The sequence below is a fragment of the Salvelinus fontinalis genome, chromosome 22, assembly GCF_029448725.1.
Source record: "Salvelinus fontinalis isolate EN_2023a chromosome 22, ASM2944872v1, whole genome shotgun sequence".
Taxonomy (NCBI): Eukaryota; Metazoa; Chordata; class Actinopteri; order Salmoniformes; family Salmonidae; genus Salvelinus; species Salvelinus fontinalis.
In genome coordinates, this window is record NC_074686.1 from 4,755,232 (window position 1) to 4,780,191 (window position 24,960).

The 24,960-nt window shown below is 41.5% G+C and overlaps 1 protein-coding gene across 6 annotated transcripts; it reads left to right on the forward strand.

Moving 5' to 3' along the window:
• The first annotated feature begins 13,769 nt into the window (after nucleotides 1-13,769).
• Nucleotides 13,770-24,402, forward strand: LOC129819595 (sodium channel subunit beta-1-like). 6 transcript variants are annotated; one of them, XM_055875976.1, is made up of 7 exons: nucleotides 13,770-14,164; nucleotides 14,992-15,086; nucleotides 15,249-15,488; nucleotides 15,664-15,830; nucleotides 16,385-16,622; nucleotides 16,758-16,899; nucleotides 18,780-24,402. In XM_055875976.1, the coding sequence occupies exons 3-7, from the start codon at nucleotides 15,440-15,442 to the stop codon at nucleotides 18,847-18,849; spliced, it is 666 nt and encodes a 221-aa protein (XP_055731951.1). In that variant the 5' UTR covers nucleotides 13,770-14,164; nucleotides 14,992-15,086; nucleotides 15,249-15,439; the 3' UTR covers nucleotides 18,850-24,402. The 6 variants fall into 6 exon arrangements, with proteins under 6 accessions (XP_055731951.1, XP_055731950.1, XP_055731949.1 ...); XM_055875975.1 differs by having other exon boundaries at nucleotides 13,770-14,081; XM_055875978.1 differs by having other exon boundaries at nucleotides 13,810-13,825.
• Nucleotides 24,403-24,960: the final 558 nt, after the last annotated feature.

Sequence of the window (24,960 nt, forward strand, 5' to 3'; positions counted from 1 at the left end):
ACACACACACACACACGCACACAAAACACTTGGGTGGCTAGTTACCTATTGAATATACCCCTACCTATAAGTACATATCTACCTCGTATCCCTGCACATCGACTATGAAATAGTTTTTCGTGCCTATCCATATGTAACGTAATATTTAGTGAAGTATGTCTAGACTAGATATTGGTGGAACTAGATGTTCTTGTTGGTTAACCAGACTTCAAATCAAATCAAATTTCATTAGTCACATGCGCCAAATGCAACAGATGTATACCTTACAATGAAATGCTTACTTACGAGCCTCTAACCAACAATGCAGTTGAAAAAAAATATGAATGAGAAATAAAAGTAAGTCATTCAAGAGCAGCAACTATAGACTGAAAGGAACATGAGACAGATTTCCAGTTTAATATTGTTTCTCAGTCATACGTTACATTACGTTAGTTGGCAGGGGTTACAAAGATACAGCAGTTGGCAATTGTCACAAAAATACATAATAATGGTGAACAACAAGTTCATCGTTTTTAAACGCATGGCAAACATAAGAGTTAACAGTTGCAACGTTATCATGCGCTGTCTGCCCCCGTGCGGAAATCTGATTTGCATAATATGACAATCCGCATCAAAATCTGTCGGTTGAAGCTAGAGCTATCAGGTGTTTTGCCTGGGCTAAGTCTCAATCCACGGCATCCGCCTACGTTGGCCTTCCACATCTGCGGTGAAAAGTGGCAGAGGTGTTCGTCAGACCAGGAGACATTACTACATTCTCACAGAAACGTCTGTAGTGTAAGGAACCACAGGAGGTTGGCGGCATCTTGATTGGGGAGAACAGGCTGGTGGTAATGACTGGAGTGGAATCAGTGGAGTGGTATCAAACACATCAAACTCATGGTTTCCAGGTGTTTGATGCCATTCCATTTGCTCCGTTCCGGCCATTATTATGAGCTGTTCTCCCCTCAGCAGTCTCCACTGGTCCGAACGGTTTGGGCTACAAACTATTATGACCCCTTCTATGTAAGATGAGACTCTCACAAACACAAGAGATGTAGATTTACAATATAGACAAGACAGACACTTCAAAACAAACTTCCTTTTGATTTATCTTCTGACTATCTGTTTTTCCATCTAAGAATCTGTTATTGAATGTGCTTCTATGGGATAATAGCAGTAAGTTTCAAATATATATTTATACCTACATAGGTCCTACAATTCTACATCTAATGGCTAAATTAACCTAGGTATGACCAACTTAAAATAATTAAATATGTTAGCTTTGCTACGCTAAGCTAACATGCAAACCCTCAGCGCAGATATATACAGAACCTGTAAGTACTGGGTATGTCGTGGTTTCATCCACACTGGTATGAGGTGAAGTCTCCCCTGTCCCCACTCCGTCTGTCATGGCCCAGTATGTTGTTACTCGCCTGTGGGCAGGAGCCCATTTCCTAATGGAGGATTTGTGGGACTTTTACAGTTTATGAATTGATGTTCTCATATGACTTACATGTTGTTTCTGCTACATACTGTATATGAATAGCTGTTCTTGGAAGATGTTAAACTACTATATGAATATGGTTCTGATGCTGTAAAATGAATAATCTAGTTCTCTCTGTGGACTATGGAAGGGTCGCATTCCTGCCCTTTAACAGTCCTCACATCGACCAAACAAAAAAAATCCCATTATAGATATCCTGGTCCAGTGCAACTTGTGGCATGTGGGATACAGTATTTTCTACTTATCCAAATTAATCTTGACTTCTGTAGCTTGTTCTGAGTGAGCTTCATTGTGGCAGTCAGGTGGAGATCTTCAGGGTTGTGGCGTTATGTTGGCAGGAACAGGTCACTCAGTGCTGTCTCAATAAGTTCAGTGAAACAAAACAATGGTCAGGGCACTGGACAGACAAGGGGCCCTATACATCATGCAATTATGTACATCAATAATTTCACACCATTGTGCTCAGTAATTACACACCATTTGAAAGAGTGCGACCTGGACCTCCGTATTTTGCTGGTCTGGGACCCTCAAGCACCACCTCCGGTCAGAGGAGATGGGGATTGATTCAAGCTCAGAGTTACACACAGGGATACTTTTTTAACATTCATAGGCAGATATGGAAAGTAGAATGGTAGTGGTCTGTAAAAGGAGAAAATAGAGGCAATTAATATTCACATACCAAATGAATACAGAAGGGCAAGAATGCACAGATACAGAACCTTACAGAATAGAGCACAAATGGCAAAGAACTGTATAAAACTAAAAGCTAATATTGTACTGAACAACCAGCAGTAATATACACAAATACAATTTCCCTCCCTCTACTTACTTTATATACGCACACCATCGCACATATGTCAAGATTTGTGAATGAGTTCAGTTGCAGGGAAGAGGTGAAGGAGCTTAATGCTCTCTCTGCAACTGCTTGAAGATCACTGAGATGAGGCGGCAAGAATTGGGGATATGGAACCCAAGATGACTGCCTGTGATTGGCTTACCCCAAGGTGTGATGAGACACCTGGCAACCTGGTCCCTAGCAATCAATCGGTTTGGTTAGGGCCAGAGCTGGGAAGGGCCAGTTACATATTTTGTTTCTGAGAGAAGGCTGTGGAATGGTGTGCTAAGATTCACTGGCAGGTAATTCTGTGACACCATTTGTAAAGCCGAAACTTGAATGGCTGTGACACAAACCATCAGTTTTATTAAGGTTTGAATAATTTTGATTTAGTTCGATTTTTCTATGACAATCCGTGAAAAATGTATTGAGGATATTTTTTTATTTATTAAAAACAAATGTTTTATTTGGATCTCTTTTAGTCCTCATTTGGACTAATCTTCCAAGAGTCCTTAAACATTAAAATACAATTTATAATACGAACACATTTTCACATATAAACACACTGTTACAAACAGACATAATACACTAACATATTGACCTGATAAATACTCAGTCTAAAAAGATAAAGATTATTCATTTACTCTAGTCCAACATAACATTTCTATGTCTTATATTTAAATGGTTTTAAAGTGTTGTTTAAATTTATATATTGAGAGGTTTCTGGTTTGCCCAGTTAGATTATTCCATGGCTTTATTGCTCTAAATCGAAATGTTATTTTTCCTATTTCTCTTTTCTGTCTGGATAACACATAGATGGTGGACAATCTGTTCCTAGTATTTACTGAATGTCTGTCTCTTATCAACTGAATACCGTTGTGAATAGAGTTTGGCCGTTTTAAATTATGTATATTATGAAATAAAATAAGCATGTTCCTTTCAATTATCTTATCGATTGATGACCAACCAAGAACATTGCGCATGACTGCAACAGAAGAACCATATCTCCATCTTAAAACAATCCTTGCTGCTTTATTCTGTGCATTCTGCAGCCTCCTAACTTCACTTGATGATGCATTTCCCCAGACCACAGAACAGTAGTTCACCTGACTCTCAATTAATGATTGTGTTATTTGCTTAAGAATCTTTCCTGGTAAATATTTACCTATCCTTCTGATCATGCATAATGTTTTAATATTTTTTTGTACATAGATGAGTTATTTGAGACGACCATGATAAGCAGTTATCTAGCTGCACTCCCAGTAGTTTGGTTTCTGCCACTTCCTCAATTTGTACTCCCCCCATACTTCATTGTATCCCATGCTGTTTTGGCCTTTTCCTAGTTGAACAGACCAACATAACTTTGGTTTTCTTGGTGTTTAAAACAAGTTTGTTCCGGCAAACCCACTCCCTGATATTCTCCAAATCTCCTTGTAAAGCTTGCTGTACCTGTTGAACCGATTGTCTTGCTGTATAAATTGTAGTATCATCTGCAAATATAGTAGCTTGAGTTACAGATAAGGCATAAGGAAGGTCGTTGGTATATATTAAATAAAGAAGTGGCCCAAGGCAGCTGCACTGCGGTATTCCACAATTTAAAGCATGAGGGGAAGAAAATGAAGGATAAGAGATTTAAATGCATTTGTATATGATTTGATTATTTCTATCAAATCAACACTTGACTTTTTATGCAAATCAAAGGTTGTAAAAGCAGGCGAGACCTTTTTAGAAGAAGTAGCACTTGTTTTGATGTTTCTATGACAATCAATGCAAAAGGTATTGCGAACAAGAGATTTGGGCTCCCAAGTGGTGCAGCGGTCTGAGGCACTGCATCTCAGTGCTAGTGGCATCACTACAGACCCTGGTTTTATTCCAGACTGTATCACAACCAGCCGTGATTGGGAGTCCCATAGGGCGGCGCTCAAATGGCCCATCGTCGTCCGGGTTAGGCCGTCATTATAAAGAAGAATTTGTTCTTAACTGACATGCCTAGGTAAATAAAGGTTAAATGAATAAAAAATATCAGTGAATGTCTGTTGAATGCATGTTGAATGTCTGATACAAAACCCACCTCTGAAACAACGACCAACCCAGGGCCATAGCGAAACATGTCGCAGTTGGTTGCATGGGTTAATGGCATCACCGGCCTGAATCTAATCCAGTCTGGAGAAAGCCAGTTTACATCTGTAAAGCATAGAATTAGCTTCAAATGTAGATTGTTATTCCTTGAGCTATGTTTATATTTGGCCTTTTTAGAATAAGTAGCACTTATTTTTGATATTTCTATGACAATCAATGCAAAGGTTTTTGTGAACACATACTTTACCTCAGTTTGAGTTTGTAGCTGCTAGTTGTATTCAGACAGGATTTAGCTAGTACCACCATAGCTGCAGCCATTATTTAATTCTGCCCTAGACATGGGTTGCACCTGGGAGGCGGGACTGTTTTGTCTAAATTACACTAACTTAGAGTTGCATGGAAATAGGATGTAACGGGCTTCCTCCTTCTCCTCATCCGAAGAGGAGTAGCAGGGATTTGACCAAAATGCCGCGGGTTGTGAATACATAATGATTTAATAGACAAAACGGAAAAACACGACAAACACTTGAATAATTACAAAACAAATAAACGAATGTAGACAGACCTGGACACGAACTTACATACAACGTGAAGAACGCATGAACCAGGAAAACAGACTACATAAAACGAACGAACTAACAAAAACCGGAACAGTCCCGTGTGGCGTAACATACTGACACAGGAGACAATCACCCACAAACAAACAGTGAGAACACCCTACCTTAATATGACTCTCAATTAGAGGAAAACGCAAAACACCTGCCTCTAATTAAGAGCCATACCAGGCAACCCAAAACCAACATAGAAACAGAAAACATAGACTGCCCACCCAAAACTCACGCCCTGACCATCACACACATACAAAACAACAGAAAACAGGTCAGGAACGTGACAGAACCCCCCCCTCAAGGTGCGAACGCCGGGCGCACCAGCACAAAGTCCAGGGGAGGGTCTGGGTGGGCATCTGACCACGGTGGTGGCTCAGGCTCCGGACGCTGTCCCCACACCACCATAGTCACTCCCCGCTTCTGTATTCCCCTCCCAATGACCACCCTCCAACTAAAACCACCTAAATGAAGGGGCAGCACCGGGATAAGGGGCAGCACCGGGATAAGGGGCAGCACCGGGATAAGGGGCAGCACCGGGATAAGGGGCAGCACCGGGATAAGGGGCAGGTCCTGGCTGAGGGACTCTGGCAGGTCCTGGCTGAGGGACTCTGGCAGGTCCTGGCTGAAGGACTCTGGCAGGTCCTGGCTGAGGGACTCTGGCAGGTCCTGGCTGAGGGACTCTGGCAGGTCCTGGCTGAGGGACTCTGGCAGGTCCTGGCTGAGGGACTCTGGCAGGTCCTGGCTGAGGGACTCTGGCAGGTCCGGGCTGAGGGACTCTGGCAGGTCCGGGCTGAGGGACTCTGGCAGGTCCGGGCTGAGGGACAGCTCCTGACTGTGGGGCAGCTCATGACTGTAGGGCAGCTCATGACTGTAGGGCAGCTCATGACTGTAAGGCAGCTCATGACTGTAGGGCAGCTCCTGACTGTAGGGCAGCTCCTGACTGTAGGGCAGCTCCTGACTGGCTGGCGGCTCTGGCAGCTCCTGACTGGCTGGCGGCTCTGGCAGCTCCTGACTGGCTGGCGGCTCTGGCAGCTCCTGACTGGCTAGCGGCTCTGGCAGCTCCTGACTGGCTGGCGGCTCTGGCAGCTCCTGACTGACGGACGGCTCTAGCGGCTCCTGACTGACGGACGGCTCTAATGGCTCGGGACAGACGGGCGGCTCTAATGGCTCGTGGCAGACGGATGGCTCAGAAGGCGCTGTGCAGACGGATGGCTCAGAAGGCGCTGTGCAGACGGATGGCTCAGAAGGCGCTGTGCAGACGGATGGCTCAGAAGGCGCTGGGCAGACAGATGGCTCAGAAGGCGCTGGGCAGACAGATGGCTCAGACGGCGCTGGACAGACAGATGGCTCAGACGGCGCTGGACAGACAGATGGCTCAGACGGCGCTGGGCAGACAGATGGCTCAGACGGTGCTGGGCAGACAGGCAGTGCAGAAGGCGTTGGGCAGACGGCCGACTCTGCCCTGCTGAGGCGCACAGTAGGCCTGGTGCGTGGTGCCGGAACTGGAGGTACCGGGATGACGGCACGCACTTCAAGGCTAGTGCGGGGAGCAGGAACAGGGCACACTGACCTCTCGAAGCGCACTATAGGCCTGGTGCGTGGTACCGGAACTGGAGGTACCGGGCTGAGGACACGCACCTCAGGGCGAATGCGGGGAGAAGGAACAGTGCGTACAGGGCTCTGGAGACGCACAGATGGCTTAGTGCGTGGTGCCGGAACTGGAGGCACTGGGCTGGAGACACACACCATAGGGAGAGTGCGTGGAGAAGGAACAGGGCTCTTAAAACGCACTGGAAGCCTGGTGCGTGGTGTAGGCACTGGTGGTACTGGGCTGGGGCGAGGAGGTAGCGCCGGAAATACCGGACCGTGTAGGCGTACTGGCTCCCTTGAGCACTGAGCCTGCCCAACCTTACCTGGTTGCATGCTCCCCGTAGCCCGTCCAGTGCGGGGAGGTGGAATAACCCGCACTGGGCTGTGTTGGCGAACCGGGGACACCATGCGTAAGGCTGGTGCCATGTAAGCCGGCCCAAGGAGACGTACTGGTGGCCAGATATGTAGGGCCGGCCTCATGACATTTGGCTCAATGCCCAATCTAGCCCTACCAGTGCGGGGAGGTGGAATAACCCGCACTGGGCTATACACCCGTACAGGAGACACCGTGCGCTCTACTGCGTAACATGGTGTCTGCCCGTACTCCCGCTCTCCACGGTTAGCCTGGGAAGTGGGCGCAGGTCTCCTACCTGCCCTCGGCCCACTACCTCTTAGCCCCCCCCCAATAAATTTTTGGGTAGTACTCACGGGCTTTTCGGGCTTCCGTGCTAGACGTGTCCCCTCATAATGCCGGTTCCTCTCTCCGGTCTCCTCCGCTCTGTCTCCCGCTGTTCCCATGGGCGGTGATTCACCTCCACTTTAGCCCATGGTCCCTTTCCTTCGATGATCTCCTCCCAAGACCATAAATCCTGCTTCGTGCGCTGTCGTTGCTGTCCATTACCCCGCTGCTTGATCTGGGTTTGGTGGGTGATTCTGTAAAGGGCTTCCTCCTTCTCCTCATCCGAAGAGGAGTAGCAGGGATTTGACCAAAATGCCGCGGGTTGTGAATACATAATGATTTAATAGACAAAACGGAAAAACACGACAAACACTTGAATAATTACAAAACAAATAAACGAATGTAGACAGACCTGGACACGAACTTACATACAACGTGAAGAACGCATGAACCAGGAAAACAGACTACATAAAACGAACGAACTAACAAAAACCGGAACAGTCCCGTGTGGCGTAACATACTGACACAGGAGACAATCACCCACAAACAAACAGTGAGAACACCCTACCTTAATATGACTCTCAATTAGAGGAAAACGCAAAACACCTGCCTCTAATTAAGAGCCATACCAGGCAACCCAAAACCAACATAGAAACAGAAAACATAGACTGCCCACCCAAAACTCACGCCCTGACCATCACACACATACAAAACAACAGAAAACAGGTCAGGAACGTGACATAGGATGACATTACTAAAGTAGGAAAATAATTATTAGGAAACAACTTTGTCATATTATGATGTCATCAAATTTACTTTAGAGAGATGCCAATGCTGCCATTGCTGTTACTAGCTAGCAAAGTTCATCAAAAATAGCTAGCAATGTTAATGTTAGCTTGCTAAAATACGGTTGTCCCCTCAACTTTAGTTTTCTGGCTATATTATACTGCATCTAAAGTCAGTCTGGCAACATCACAATCCTAACAAAAGGTTTTTGTACTCCAAGTTGTTTTTGTAATCCAAGTTGTATTGAGGTAGCTAGCAATTTTTGGGGGGACTATAAATATAAAAAAGTATATAAATAAAAACATTTTAAAAAACAAAGCTAGCTAGTTAGGTAGCTAGCTAGCTAATGTCAGCTATGCTAGCGATGATAATGATTATAAAAATGTACATAACCAGTAGTCCATGGTCTAGCTAACGGTATACTAACCCCCACTGGTTGGTCAATCCGTATAGGGCTTTTAAGTCTCAAACGGCAGTGATCTTTTGGCTTGAACGGTTTGGGGGAGATGAAACAACGGAGCCCCTTACGAAAAAAGATTGCAGTCAGAGTGCAGTATAACTGCAGTATGCTGCAAATACTGTGTCCAAAATAAGATTTTTTTTTTACTGCAGTAATTTTGCATTGTAACTGCAGTTAGAATGAAGTACTGCAGTTATTCTGAAATTACTGCGTCCAAAATACCACAGTTGACTGCAGTTACTGCACTTTTAGTGTAGTTTCAAAACGGCAATATTTTTTGTAAGGGGCCCCATTCAATGAGGGGGTTCGTCTAGCCCGGGTTACCCCGGTGGGATGACTTTGAACCGGGTGAAAAGTGATTGTATTAGTTTTGGAACCGGGCAGTTTTGGAACCGGCTCAAAACAAAAGTGACTAAATGATATGATGAGTAGGATTCTGTGTTTTCACATGCAAGAGTGATTGTTTTTGATAAAAATGTGTTATCTGCCTTCCCCATGAAAACTGGTTTGAAAATTCGGCCCCGTTTTAAATGACGTGTAGCTTACAAAGGCTTCATAAGCCTTCAGAAAGCCTTCATATAAACGACATAAATGTGTCACAAATAATCTATAACCATATGTCATGCTCTATAAAGGGTTCATAAATTTGACATAACTGTGTGACCACTGATGTTAACCACTGATATGACAAAAACTAGTGTTTTATAAAGGGTGGCATAAGCACTGCTTAATAAAGGCTTTATAAATCATATTAAATTGAAATTCATATATCTTGGTAGAGCATTGCAATGCCAGGATAGTAGGTTGTACTCCCGGCACCACCCATACGTAAAAATGTATGCACGGATGACTAAGTCGCTTTGGATGAAGGCGTCTGCTAAATAGTATATATTATATTAGTCTAAAACATTTCTAGGATGGCCCAACCTCCTTCCTTCTTGGATGCATAGCCAATATTGGACCTGACTGACCTCAACTTTTCCCAAAATGCTGTGCTGCAGGATGACACACACTCTAAAGTGCAGTCATGCACAGCAAAACACGTTGGTAGGGCCTTTTTAAACCCGTATATATTTCTTGCCTAATTCAGTTTTTTTGCCGAATGAAAAAAAAATCAGCTTTCTCCCATTTTTTCACACTTTATTTTTTTATAGAACAAATTGATTTTCTGTGTTCACAACAATGCTTAAACCACATCAGGGGACAACTTTTGTGGTTAAACTGAGCGGTTGTTTTGGGCCTTGTGAGTTTGGTGGGTATCCCCCCTCCCCCCAAAAAATGTATAATCAGAAAATAGAAAGTGGCATCATTTGAAAGCTACCGGCCTTGTCGTTTTGGAAAACTCAAGTCTTACTGCTGGCAATGTCATAAGTCCCTGTCTTATTTCAAGAAAACAAACACCATAACTTGAAAGCCCTGATTGCTAAAGTCATTTTAAGAGGTCAGGCTTGAAAATCCAATCCATAACTGGTTTCAAGTGGCCAAGAGACATCATGTGATCTCCTACTGCTGTCTAGTGGACAAACTGGGGATTAGAAAGATGATATGGTTACATCAATGGATAGGTAGAGACCTCAGCTTTCTGTATATAATAATAATATGGCACGTTGCACAAGCCCAGCACTTTTAAAATGGCTGTGTTCCAATGGGAATTTGCACATGTTTAGAGAGCCACCATTAGGTAAAAAGATCTGAAGCATTATTTTCTGAATTAAATAACTTTGGAGCAGTAATTGGTGGAACACAGTTCTTACCTTTCTAACAGCTTGTAGGACTTATAGTTTTGAAACTGAAATGTACTTTCTGAGGGTGTTGCAGGGACCGGATGTTGGAGCAGTCTTAACCTTAAGGGCAAAATAGTGTCCAGTTTATTAACAGTGAAAAGGTGGTTCCCGGTGAATGACGAAATACAATTACTATTTACATAATCTACAAAAGGTATTTACAAAATGAACAGACTCTCAAAATGCAGGATTGAATATAAACTGAAAACCTAAGCCTCATTTAGGCCTACCCAGCCTAACCAACTATAGCAGGTTGGGGTATACCAGGCTATGGACAGCCTCCCCACACAGCTCACATACCAGAGCTAGAACATCCCTCCAGCTTCCAGGTGAACCAGGTACCTTTCTATCTATGGCCCCTCCCTCTGGACCATACCATTAACCATGGAACTCTTTACCCAAATATGGCATATTAAATAACGTAACAGACATCTTCATTATACCCACATTTACATATTCTGTCTAAAAAAAAACATCTTAAACATTCCTGGCTTATCCTCAAATCGGGAATACTTTCCATTAATGAATACACATTTCATAACAACAGTTCTGCAGGCTCTGAGACACAAACTTCAAACACAGGACACATGACAATATGGAAATAAACAAACTTCTTTGTCGTCAGCGGAGCATGTATTCACGGGCACCTGAACATCGCATCCACTGGGAGGATTGCAAAATGGTCAATTATTGCATTTGAATATGAAACTGCAATGTTTCACAATGCTACTTGACCAAACAATTCCTCAACACATAATTAGCCTGGCGCACGGTAAACACCTATGATACTGGCAAAAGAGGAAAGGACAACAGTATATACATTTATGAGAAATTAACTACGACATAAATGGGGAAACATGAATGCGCTAATCAATTTATAAGGGAAATTAAATAATGCACGTTCGTGACGAGAGCTAACGAGTCAGTTTTGTCACAGAGGATAATATACAATATTATGTGATGTTAAAAAAATGCCACCAGTGGGGGTCAAAGTTTAACAGGCCTTACATTAGTGTGCATGCCCTGCGCTGTTGCTTGGTTAGCAGTGTATCAAATCAAATGTTATTGGTCACATGCACGTGATTAGCAGATGTTATTGCGTGTGTAGCGAAATGCTTGTGCTTCTAGCTCCAATAGTGCAGTAATATCTAACAAATTACACAACATATATCCAATAAATACAAATCTAAGTAGGAATGAATTAAGACTATATACATATGGACGAGCGATGTCAGAGCGGAACGGACTAAGATACAGTAGAATAGTATAGAATACAGTATATACATATGAAATGAGTAATGCAAGATAGGTAAACAATATTCAATGAATGACACACCGTAGAATAGTATAGAAAACAGTATATACATATGCGATGAGTAATGCCAGATATGTAAACATTAAGTAACTAAGATACCGTAGAATAGTATAGAATACAATATATACATATGCGATGAGTAATGCAAGCTATGTAAACATTATTAAGTGACTAAGATAACGTAGAATAGTACAGAATACGGTATATACATATGAGATGAGTAATGCCAGATATGTAAACATTATAAAAGTGGCTAGTGTTTCATTCTTTAAAGTGGCCAGTGATTCCTAGTCTAAGCCTATAGGCAGCAGCCTCTAATGGGCTAGTGATGTCTGTTTAACAGTCTGATGGCCTTGAGATAGAAGCTGTTTTTCTGTCTCTAGGTCCCAGCGTTGATGCACCTGTACTGACCTCGCCTTCTAGATGATAACAGGGAGAACAGGCAGTGGCTTAGGTGGTTGATGTCCTTGATGATCTTTTTGGTCCCGGTAATGCGTTGGGCAGACCGCACCAACCTCTGGATAGCCTTGCGGTTGCGGGTGGTGCAGTTGCTGTACCAGGCGGTGATACATCCCGATAGGATGCTTTAAATTGTGCATCTGTAAACGTTTGTGAGGGTTTTAGGTGACAAGCTAGATTTCTTTAGCCTCCTGAGGTTGAAAGGGAAAGAGAAAGGGATATGGGGATACCTAGTCAGTTGTCCAACTGAATGTATTCAACTGAAATGTGTCTTCTGCATTTAATTCAAACCCTCTGAATCAGGTAGGTGCGGGGGAAGACAGTCTGTGTGGGTGGTCCATTTCAGTTTGTCAGTGATGTGTACGCCAAGGAGTTTGCAAATCAACTGCCCACTTGTGGTGCCACTAGACAGTGAGAAACTGTGTAATAGTTAAGTGTTGAGTTAGATTGCATAGCTACCTCAATCGTCGTTTCAATCAAATTTAGGTAGCTAACAGGCTCAGCTAAATAAAAATCCTCCTAGACACAGTCACGTCTCATAGTCATGTCAATCAATCAATCAAATGTATTTGTAGAGCCCTTTTTACATCAGCGTATGTCACAAAGTGCTTATACAGAAACCTAGCCTAAAACCCCAAACAGCAAGCAATGCAGATGTAGAAGCACGGTGGCTAGGAAAAACTCACAAGAAAATGGCAGGAACATGTTTAAATCATATTCGACATAATGGGTTATATCGCATTTGACATTGGTGATTAGGTCACAGAGTTATGCCACGTTATGAACCCTTTAAGGCATGAAATATGGTAATAGATGCTTTGTAACACATTTATGTAGTGCTTATGAAGGCTTTGTGAAGCCTTTATTAACTGAACATAATTGAAAGTGGGACCGAAAATTCTAACATTTTATGGAAAAGATATGTTTCTGGATGATGCAACTAGCTGCCTTGTTGACATCATGACCGACTGGCGCAGATTAGCCTAATGTGAGAAGAGTGCTCCTCCCTCCCTCTGCTTGCTCCAAATGACGTGACGGGCCATTTCCCGGTGCATCCCGGGCCAGTGTAATAGAACTCCCTCAATGAAGGGAAGCGAGTGGGCGGAGGGGCGATTTGCACGTGGAGCTTGGCAAAAGGGGGCAGGATTTGTTGACATAATTGTAATCCAATCCCAATCTTAATTTACTTGTTGTGACGCACTGAGGTTCGAAACTCTGTTTAGATAAGACTGACTTTATGACCAAAATTATCATATTTACACGTTGTAGTCAATTTTGACACTAGAATAATGTGTTCTGACTCATGTCAATGCTACATAGGCCTTTTTCAAAGGGATTAGTTGGTTTCTAGGGGCAGTTGCTCTTTAAAGTTCCCTAATATGAGCTACGACGCTAATATTTGTGTAAATCCTTCAGAATTGTAATATGTCAGTGTCACCAAGTAATGCAATTCTAATGTCTAATACATCCACAGTGTAATTTCTACAGATTCTTTATAAATTCGTGTCAAATTAACTAATTCTTGTCTTTTGTTGAATTTATAAAACAACATTCCGACCTTGTTTAGCATTAGGCCTATCTCGTCCAAATATGGCATGATTCCAGTATTTGTATCCATTTGAATCACTTCCAATGGGGGACCTTTATTCTGAAGGCGAAGGTCATTCCGCTATTGTGGCTAAGCCTTATTGTGGCTATCTTCACACAAGTGTCCTGTTTGGAGGATGCTGCAGCCAAATGCACTGCGGTAAAAAAAAATTAGCGTCAGACAGGGAGCCAGAAGTCTGTATTATTCGCAATGCAATCCTGGGAGAAACATATATTCTAGGCCTACAAGTCCAGGGTCATTTGATGGGTGGAATAATTTTTTGCCACTCAAATGGATCAACAATAATAATAATCAATCAGAAGGAAAAGATAGCCTAAATTTTCCCCCGGAGAAAGGACAAATCGGCATAAGGAGGCAATTTTGTTCAGAAAGGACAACGTGAGGACAGTAAAATGTGAGACAACGCAAATGATGATTATTTAAACTAAATAGCGCAATAACACATTTACCGTGTTCCTAAAAAATTAAATATAATCGGTATGTTGCTTATGTAGCCTAGGCCTTCTTTCTTCTGGCATGCAATTAATTTTTAATTTAGCCTATACAGTGGCTTGCGATTTTACAGTAGCCTATTTAAACCAAAGGCCTAAAATGTCGACAGATTCTTCCAATAAGCGTCATATATAACCGTGTCAATGTCATTTAGAACTAGGCCTACTATTCGAATAGAATATCCGACTACAGTTGATATAAATAGCCTGTAAAGATAATAATAGATTAGAGTATTTGATATTAAGACTTCAGGGAACTGATAATCCCAGGCCAGGGTGTAGATTTGTAAACACTGTGTCAACAAAGATCTGTAACAATAGAAAAAACTGACCATAATCATAGTTATAGTTTAGGCATGTGTAGGCTCTTTTGTAACAGCAGTAATCAGATCAATGTTGCATTGAACATTGTAACCTATGTTTAACTTGTGGATTCAAGCCAAGGAAGTGAAGCACTTTTATTTGCTAGATTTAAATGTTTAAAAAAAAGTTTATATTGGCTGCAGTCATCTTTTTAAGGGAGGCTTTTAAATAGGCCTACTGTATATTAGATTGTCACTCTTAGCCTGTATTGGGTATTCTGTTTGTTCTCTAGAAAGTCTCTCCGTGGCCTGTTGGCCTTATATTTGCACTTTATTGAATTGAAATAATCAAGCGGCAGAGTTTTCCTAAAACACATTCATTGTAAACAAATATTAATGGTAAAACTTGCATGTCCTGCATGAAAAAAGCATTTGAGAACAGTAGCCTATGTAACAATGTCAATTCATTAATGCAATAGTCTTTAAATAAGAAGATTGTTTCCATTTAAAGAGAAGCGCATGGCACTAAGAGCATGGCACAACGAGCATGGCGCCTTCAACACCAAGATTGTGGGTTCTATTCCCAGGACCACCCGTGAGTAAAATGTATGCATGCATGACTAAGTTGCTTTGGATAAAAGCATCAGCCAAATGGCATATATTATTATTATTAGTAGTATTATAATATCAAGTGTTTTTTGAAGGAATTTAACACACGTCAAATATATTATTGAAGATGTTGGGACTCCTATTTTTGTTATTTCTAAGGTCATTTCGGAGGAAGCAACTTCAGTCCCTACCATTTCTTACTTTGCTCAAACAAAGTCTTTCTGGATAACATCTCAAAGGAATATCTTACTCTCGAGTGTTCAAAGAGACTGTTGGGATATTTTTTGATACCTTTTGAGGCTTCGCAGCCCTAGGATTTGTACTAGCATTGATACATTACACCCGAGGACATGTCTACTATGCGGCTGCTGCTCCTGTCTCTGCTTTGTGCCCTCTTTGGTAAGTGGAGTTGACCACCTTAGTGGAGTTGACCACCTTAGTGGAGTTGACCATTTGTGGATAGACAACATCTTTCAATATATGGATATTCTTCAGTGTACTGTTGAATTGTGAAGCTACCCATTTCTAATATCAAAATATTAAGTACTAATAGCATCTCTCCTCTCAACAACAGTGTCCCTGTGCCATGGGGCCTGTTCAGAGGTGGACTCGGACACTGAGGCCGTTGCAGGCAAAGGGTTCAAACTGGGCTGCATCTCCTGTAAGATGAGGCCCGAGGTGGAGGCTTCTGCCACAGTCGACTGGTATTTCAAGGCCAAAGGGGAAGCTGACTATGCACATGTGAGTATCTGAGACTGATTATGATTGCTATAGTATACCAAATTACTACAAACTGCAGTAGAATGTAGGATTAGGGTTGGGGTTTTGTTTGCTCTGGTGCCCACATAAAACATTCTGCCACGGTAGTCCACAGTCTGTTTAGAGTATGCCAGCAGTAGTCCTCTAGACAATGCTGTCTTACGCCACATTGCCCAGAGCCCATCCCAGAGCACACAGCCACAAGGCACAACACACAAAGGTATGCACACACCACAATGCCCAACTACATTATATGGCAGAGTTTTGAGTGCGGTTCAAATGGAATTAATCTGGAAGACATTTTAGATCTCAGAGATCACAAGGGCAACTGAGACAGCCGATAGGCAGATAGGATCACAGCTACTTTATGGAACTTTGAGTATACTTCCCTACTCAAAGAACCTCTCTCAAAACACAGTTGTATCCCTTTGAGTCTATTATCTTGGATGTTGCCAGATACGGGTGTCGATCTAGGAAGTGAAACCGGAGAGATTTTCAGTGCCAGGTGAACGACCCAGATGTCATTGTGTCATTAGATATATAATTACGATGAGGAGGGCCCCCACATTGTGGATGAGCGCTTCGAGGAGCGCGTGGACTGGAGCGGCAGTAAGCAGAGCCAAGACATACAGGATGCGTCCATCTACCTCTTCAATGTCACCTTCAATGACTCGGGCACCTACCGTTGCTTCTTCCACCGGCTCCTGACGTACGAGTTCTACGAATACCCGACCGTTGTCAGCAAGCTTGTGCACCTGAAAGTGGTGGCTAAAGGTTCAGTATTACTATACAGACTAATGTTTTGTATGCAATTTAAAGCTTTTATTAAGGCCTTTGTAAGTGCTAAGAGCCTATGTGATGCCTTTTGAGTGCTTTGACTCCCCCCCCCCTCTCTCTCTGTCTCTACAGCCACCAGAGGGACGGCCTCCATAGTCTCTGAGGTGATGATGTACGTGTCCATCATCGGGCTACAGGCTTGGCTCTACATAGAGATGGTATACTGCTTCAGAAAGATCTCAGCTGCAGGAGAGGAAGCATTACGAGAAAGCGCGTAAGTAACACTGTAACCCTACTTCCTCTCCTGCAGCTGTATCCTTTTGTTTTAGGTCCTCTATTACGGTTTTCCTCGACATAATCTCACTGTCCTTTTCTTGTCTGTTCTGTGCCTGTTCGTCCTGTTGATTTGTGTTCTTTCCTCTCTTCCATAGTGCTGAGTAGTGCAATTCCTGTGTTCTTCCTTGTTCAATATTCCCTTCCTGTACTCAGTCTTTCTCTCTATCTTCATCTCCTTTGCCACTCCCATTTTCTCACTCTTCCCATCCCTCTGTCCCTCAATCGTCACATTTGCCCCTCTAGAAAAGCCAAAGAAGGTACAACGTTTGTTTGCTCGCTTCAGCCGTCTAGAACTATGTATTGTAGTTGTGCAAAATGTTTCAATTGCTTAAAAGCTGAGTAGAAGGTAAAGGAGTGAAACATAGTTGTGTCGGGGAGGAAACTCACGTATTCCGTTGACATCACATTTCATTTAACATACAAATGTGTATGATAATGGATATGGCCTTGGTGTTCAGGCTGTGCTCCGTGGGGTGCTACCAACTTGGGGAAAGTTCTCAGTGAATTGAAATGATCAAACCAAGCTATAGGTAGGGTTCTAGAAGAACAGAACAAAAGCAGGTGGAGGCAGGGGGGGGGCTGGATGGCAAAAGCGCTGCAGTTACACGCGATGATGTTTGCTGAATGGCCAAACTGAATAAGCTGCCATTCAAAATAAATGATGTTCAGTCTTTGATTGAATGTTAGCTCCGCTGACACTGCTTGCTTCGCTTTGCTACATTAAAGCAATAAGTCGGTTTACTTAAGTTGGATGGATGGTGTCTTCATGGAAGGATAAAGGAAGTTATTATGGATGGATGAATGGAAAAAGGATGGTGTGTTGAATGAAGGTTAGAGGGGTTGTTGGATGGATAGAGAGGTTAAAGGGCTAAGTGGATTGATAAAGAGGTTATGAACGAATAGACGTAGGAATAGTAGGAGATATGCTGTATAGTTGAATTTATTACTGGTCACTTTAATAATGTTTCACACTGTATATGTAGGCTCATCCTATATACACTGTAACTACTGCTGTCCACACCTGTTCTATTCATATACTGTCCATAATGTATGCACACCATCATATACATTACAGTATTTTTATATTCGTGACTCTAACATTGCTTGTTCTGATATTTCTTTCTTTTTTGGGGGGGTATTATTTTTGTGTATTATTTTGTATTGTTTTGTATTACTGCACTGTTGGAGCTAGAAACACAAGCATTTCGCTGCATCTGCGATAACGTCTGCAAAATATATGTACGCGACCAATAACATGTATTTGATTTATCGAAATTCTTTAAGTAATGACAGTGATTAGAATGGTTATAGATGGATAGATAGACGAATACAGGATGAATGGAGGGACGAATGATTTAAGGTTAGGATGAAACATAGAGATAGTTAGAGGATGCAACATTGTATCTGTCCCACTAGGTCAGAGCATGGGCGGTGCCATTTGGGCCATTTCCATTTGGAAGTAGTCAATCTTCTTCTAATACTTCTATGAGTTGATAAAGAACCTGAAAGTGTGCATACTGCCACCTGGAGTGGGTTGTTTGAACAGGTATAAAGCCACGGCACCTGCAGTTATGGAATGTTTGCTCACAAGTATAATTCATCCTCCTGATGGAATTATGTGATCCTTCCTTAACCCATAGGAAGTCCCACCCATTTGACTATGTCAAAAGGGTGAATGCTCTTAATGGCTCTGCCCATGCTAAAATGGGCTTTTGGGCACTAAAGTCCTCTATCTATGTCTATGGGATGAAATCGCTCAGGTTTTTAGATAATAAGCAGGCAATATTCTAACCACTTCTCTTTCTCCTTTCTTTCCAGGAATGCAGAATATTTAGCTATAGCCTCGGAGAGTAAAGATAACTGTGCAGGAGTGCAAGTGGCAGAATGAAACAGGTGTATCATGAACAAAAACTGTTATCAGCAAGTGAAAGGATAAGAAAACTCAAAGCATAAACAATGTAAATGCAGTACAGCACATAGTAGCCTACAAAATTCAAGTATCGGAGTGATATTTGCAATGGGCACAGCCAACAATGTATGTGATGGATTCGACTTCCACTTTATATCCCTACTGCAGCGTGCTGGTGGCAAACTTTCCAGAGTAAATTATTTGAAAGAGTCAATTTATAGAGTATTAAAGTCAAGTAAACAGTTAAGTAAGTGTAAGTGTATAAGTATAATTTTATTTCATTTCATTCAAGCTCGCTAATGTCAGCTAGACCTTCTAGTAGGCTGGTTCTGTTGTGGTAGAGTTAACTAGCCTGGGCCATCCACCAAGCCAATAACTCTAATGTTGACTACAGTGAAAAACTATTGGCTACATAGCTATAAAACATTGGTGAGCTTCCATCCGGGAGGAAAGTTGATCGTTTATCATTCTACAGTCCTACATCTGTCAATCAACTGATCAAAGCATCCTACTGCAGGCTGCCTGTTAATAAGGTGGTAACACAAGACCATTCGTGAGGTCTCTAACTCACAGATAGGCTACTTCAATGTACATGTAGGTCCAGGGAAAAATTATATAGTATCGAAATGTAGCAATTCAACAACAAATGCCATTTAGCCTGCACATATTGTACTGCATGCCATTGCCTCTTTGCTCAAGTGGTTTGCAAGTGATTTCCATTTTTCGAATGGCTGTCAATTCCTTTGGGTGTTCTTTTTCACTGTGCTCATCTCTGTATGTTCTGTGCAACAATGTTATCATAACTGGCCTAAAGTCATCACACCAATGCACTTTCCCTCAACTTTCCTCGACATGCATTTTCTATGCTGTTGTAGGCCTGTTTTACATTCAGCAATTAGCAGGAGCAAGCCTGCTTTTCCCCCCAAATAGGCTATTAGGGCTAATATAAAAAAATCCTCAAAATAAATATCTATAGCTTTTGTAGACTATAACTTTCGATGGGATTTTACACGAAGAGGAAATGGCCTATTTCGGAGAGGCTTGCGGCATATAGCCTGTTGCGCACGGGAACAACTGGAAGAGAGGCTATTGATGTTTAGCCGGAATAAGAAGCTAAATATTAGCTAGATATTAGGCCATTCACTAGCTAAATATTAAACTACAGGCTAAATAGTTACCTGTCAACGTGCGAGAAAAATAAATGAACAGATTATGATATGACAGATCTGTAGTGCGTTCCTGCAGGCAATTATACCTGGCCTACAACAACACAGTGCAATGAGGAATTAATTATTGTTATCCAGTGAATACGCAATAATTGCCCGTAGGCTGTAAACTGCAGTGATGTAGGCTAATTTGAATAACCGCTCACATATGCCGAAATAACTGCATAGGTCAACAGCGTAGGCCTGATTATACAACCATTTGGATCAATTTTGGTCTATCCTCAACAGTGTATAAGGTCCCGAAAGATACATTAGCAAGCCACTCATATGGGGTAGGACTATTTTGTCAGGATGTAGCCCAGTGTTAAGATAGGCCTAGGCATACTATAAGAAAATAGGGACTTCTCCTTTCCAACTCCCCGCCCGTTAATGCTGTAGCATATTTTACATTCAGCAAGCAAGAGCAAGCATGCATCTCTCCTCCAATAGGTTATTAGTAGGTGAATGAAAATAAGTTGAAACAAGTGTCCAACAAGCTTTTGGCTTTTACTGGGACTCCACAAAATGTAAAAGGAATAGCCGTGGCAGCGGAGAGGCCAGATGCATAATTTCGCGACAGAACAATGAAGACAGACAAGCTCGACATGTAAAATATAGCCTAAGTTAGAAGCGTATGCATATTCGACCACAATTCATAAACCCAATGTTAGGCTTAATACTGCAGTGCATATATCCAGTCAAAGGAAGAAAAAAAGTGTATAATTAAAATAAAGCATAGGTAGTTTACATTATGTGCTCGCTCCCTCCCAGTCCCCAGGTACGATGCTCGTCTCCAGGTACGATGCTCGTCTCCAGGTACGATGCTCGAAAACATGCTCTATTGTTTCATGTTTTTTAGGGACAAGCAATGTATCCTACATAGGCTACAACAACACAATGTAATGAAGAATGTTAGTGTTTTCAAGTGAGTGCAAACTCTAGTCTAGGCTGTAAACGGCAGTGAATAGGCTGCCATTTGAATAACCGCTCAAAACCTGTCATTTAGAATGCATATTCATTTTGAAATAGGTTGCCTGATTGGCAACCATTTGGATCAGTTCTGTTTTTTACCAAGGCAGTTTAGCCTACAAAGTCCAGGCACATTAGCAGGACAGTAATATGGTGTATTTTGTCATTATGTATCAGCTAACAGAAACCTACCTTTAAATGCAGGGATTTCTAGTGGTGCACATATGAATTAAAATGCGTGAGCATGGAGGAAGTTGTATCCATAGTTTCTGCATTTGGCTACTGTGTTTTAAAAGTGTTCGAAAATGAGGTGGATATCGGTCAGCTAATACACACTACTTTTGTGAGAAAAATAAACTTTTTTTTTTTACATTTCTTTTTTTTATTATGTTTTTTTCAGGGGTGCTGCACCCCTACTTCCCGCAGCTATGCCTGCACCTCTGTATGCATTACACACACAAGCATGTTTCTAATTCAACTAATTAATCATTGTGTATCCTGCATCAAGGTATTTTTTTGGGTTGTAATGATCGGTCTCTAAAGTGTATGTACATTTATATTAAGAGGTATTGTGAGATAATTCATCTGATTGAATGGCTATTAAGATAACTTTATCACACACTGTATTTCATTTTCCCCCCCAATGACTTGGGTGCAATTTTCACAAGTATGTGGTACATTTTCACAACTCTAATCACAAAAATCATGTTTCAAAACTCTAAGCACATTTCCAATTGACTGAGTACAACAAACAAATTCAAAGTCACTAGTTCACTGCACCAAATCACTCTTTCAATTTGTATACATATTCAATCTAAGTAACCCTTTTTCAAAATGCAATATTCACTTTGCTGTTGATATGATTTTCTTGTCATTTGTTAACAACACAATAACTACCACTTAATCATACTGCTCAAAACTGATAAATAATTAACCACAATTATGTAGTGCCTAGTTAACGTATGTAGTTTGATAACTGCTGAACACTGAAAAATTATATATAACATTTATCAATTTGACCTCAATTTATGGTGGAAGGTAAACCAAATCATCTATGGATATAGCTGTAAATACTACATCATAATTTTTCCATCAGCCAGTGTGCTTCAATAGGACAAAATCGAAGAGTCACTAGATGTACACCACCGTTCAAAAGTTTGGAGTCACTTAGAAATGTCCTTGTTTTTGAAAGAAAAGCATTTTTTTTTTTGTCCAATAAAATATCAAATTGATCAGAAATACAGTGTAGACATTGTTAATGTTGTTAATGACTATTGTAGCTGGAAACGACAGATTTTTTTATGGAATATCTACATAGGCGTACAGAGGCCCATTATCAGCAACCATCACTCCTGTGTTCCAATGGCACGTTGTGTTAGCTAATCCAAGTGTATCATTTTAAAAGGCTAATTGATCATTAGAAAACCCATTTGCAACTATGTTAGCACAGCTGAAAACTGTTGTTCTGATTAAAGAAGCAATAAAACTGGCCTTCTTTAGACTAGTTGAGTATCTGGAGCATCAGCATTTGTTGGTTCGATTACAGGCTTTGACAAGTTTGACAAGTCCCGTAGAAAAGGTGATCCTGCGCAATGTTGCATGGGGCAGTGCTATGTTTTTACAACAGCCAACTGCTTTACAATACCCCTATTTCTGATGATTTGTCCTACGTACATTATCTATACAAAAGTATGTGGACACCCCTTCAAATTAGTGGATTCGGACATTTCAGCCACACCCTATGCTGTCAGGTGTATACAAATCGAGCACACAGCCATGAAATCGCCATAGACAAATATTGGCAGTAGAATAGCCTTACTGAAGCTCACAGAATGGGACCAGCGAGTGCTGAAGCGCGTAGTGCGTAGAAATCGTCTGTCCTCGTTTGCAACACTCAGTATCAAGTTCCAAACTGCATCTTGAAGCAACGTCAGCACAATAACTGTTTGTCGGGAGCTTCATGAAAAGGTTTTCCATGGCTAAACAGCCACACGCAAGCCTAAGATCACCATGCGCAATGCCAAGCGTTGGCTGGAGTGGTGTAAAGCTTGCCGCCATTGGACTCTGGAGCAGTGGAAAAACGTTCTCTGGAGTGATGAATCACGCCTCACCATCTGGCAGTCCGACGGACTAATCTGGGTTTGGTGGATACCAGGAGAACGCTGCCTGCTCCAATACATAGTGCCAACTGTAAAGTTTGGTGGAGGAGGAATAATGGTCTGGGGCTGTTTTTCATGGTTCGGGCTAGGCCCATAGTTCCAGTGAAGGGAAATCGTAACGCTACAGCATGCAATGCCATTCAAGAGCATTCTATTCTTCAAACTTTGTGGCAACAGTTTGGGGAAGGCCATTTCCTGTTTTAGCATGACAATGCCCCTGTGCACAAAGCGAGGTCCATACAGAAAATGGTTTGTTGAGATCGGTGTGGAAGAACTTCACTGACCTGCACAGAGCCCTGACCTCAACCCCATCGAACATCTTTTGGATGAATTGGAACGCTGACTGCGAGCCAGGCCTGACTGCGAGTCAGTTGCCAGACCTCACTAGTGGAGGCTGTTATAGCAGCAAAGTGGGGACCAACTCCATATTAATGCACATGATTTTGCAATGAGATGTTTGACGAGCAGGTGTCCACATACCTTTGGTCATGTAGTGTAAAATGTAAATGTAATGTATGTATTGTATAAGGGTCATGATACTGTAAGACTGACATATTCCTCAACATGCTCACAACCTGCCATTGGATCAAAACATTTAAAAAATTGTACATGTCAAGTTATAGTCAAACTGCATGGAAAATCATATTTACCATTTCCCTCTATTTATCACCTTAAAAATAACTGTTTTGACATTTGTTTCTTGTATTATTTGCTAATGGATTTAATGGTAGTTAAAATGACTAAATCATGAGCATTATCTGAGGTATTACTGACTAAACAAGTATTACTATTTCATAGTATTTCACAGAAAACTTGGATTTTGCATGAATGACTCAGGGGTGAAAGGCCCCAATGAATGCACAATCAAAGGTTCTGAACATAAGATAGGGGGTATTACATGCGTTGTGAGTTTAGAGTCTTGTACTTGAGTATGGAAAATTCGCCACATGCTTGTGAAAATAGAACCAAAGCGATTACAAAAAATGTAAATCAATCCATCCACTCCATCTGTTGTATGTCTTATAAATGATGCACAATCGTCATGAAATGTACTAAACTTCAAAAGGTATTTCTAATATAATGTGACTATGTCTTCTTCTCAGTTCATTTGGTCTTGCTAAATGTAAATGCAATGAAGACATAGGCTTACAATGTAATTATGTGATTATAATGACAAATAAAATCATACAATTAATTAAGTGAAGATTGGCCATTTTTAATATTGAACTTTTAATTTTCATTATTTAAATAACAATCAGAGTGCAATTACAGCTGTCCATAAGAACGCCAAAACATTTCAATCAAACTGCTACAGCAAAATAACCATCAATGTAGGTTTAACCTTTCCTGCAAACAGTATATACAGTGGTAAGAAAACGTATGTGAACCCTTTGGAATTACCTGGATTTCTGTATAAATTGGTCATGACATTTGATCTGATTTTCATCTAATCACAACAATAGACAAACAGTCTGCTTAAACTAATAACACACAAATTATTGTGTTTTTCTTGTCTATATTGAATACATCATTTAAACAATCACAGTGTAGGTTGGGAAAAAATATGTGAACCCCTAGGCTAATTACTTCTCCAAAGGCTAATTGGAATCAGGAGTCAGCTAACCTGTAGTCCAATCAATGAAACAAGATTGGAGATGATGGGTAGAGCTGCCCTGCCAAATAAAAAACAGTCACAGAATTTGAGTTTGCTATTCACAAGAACCATTGCCTGATGTGAACAATGCCTCAAACTAAAG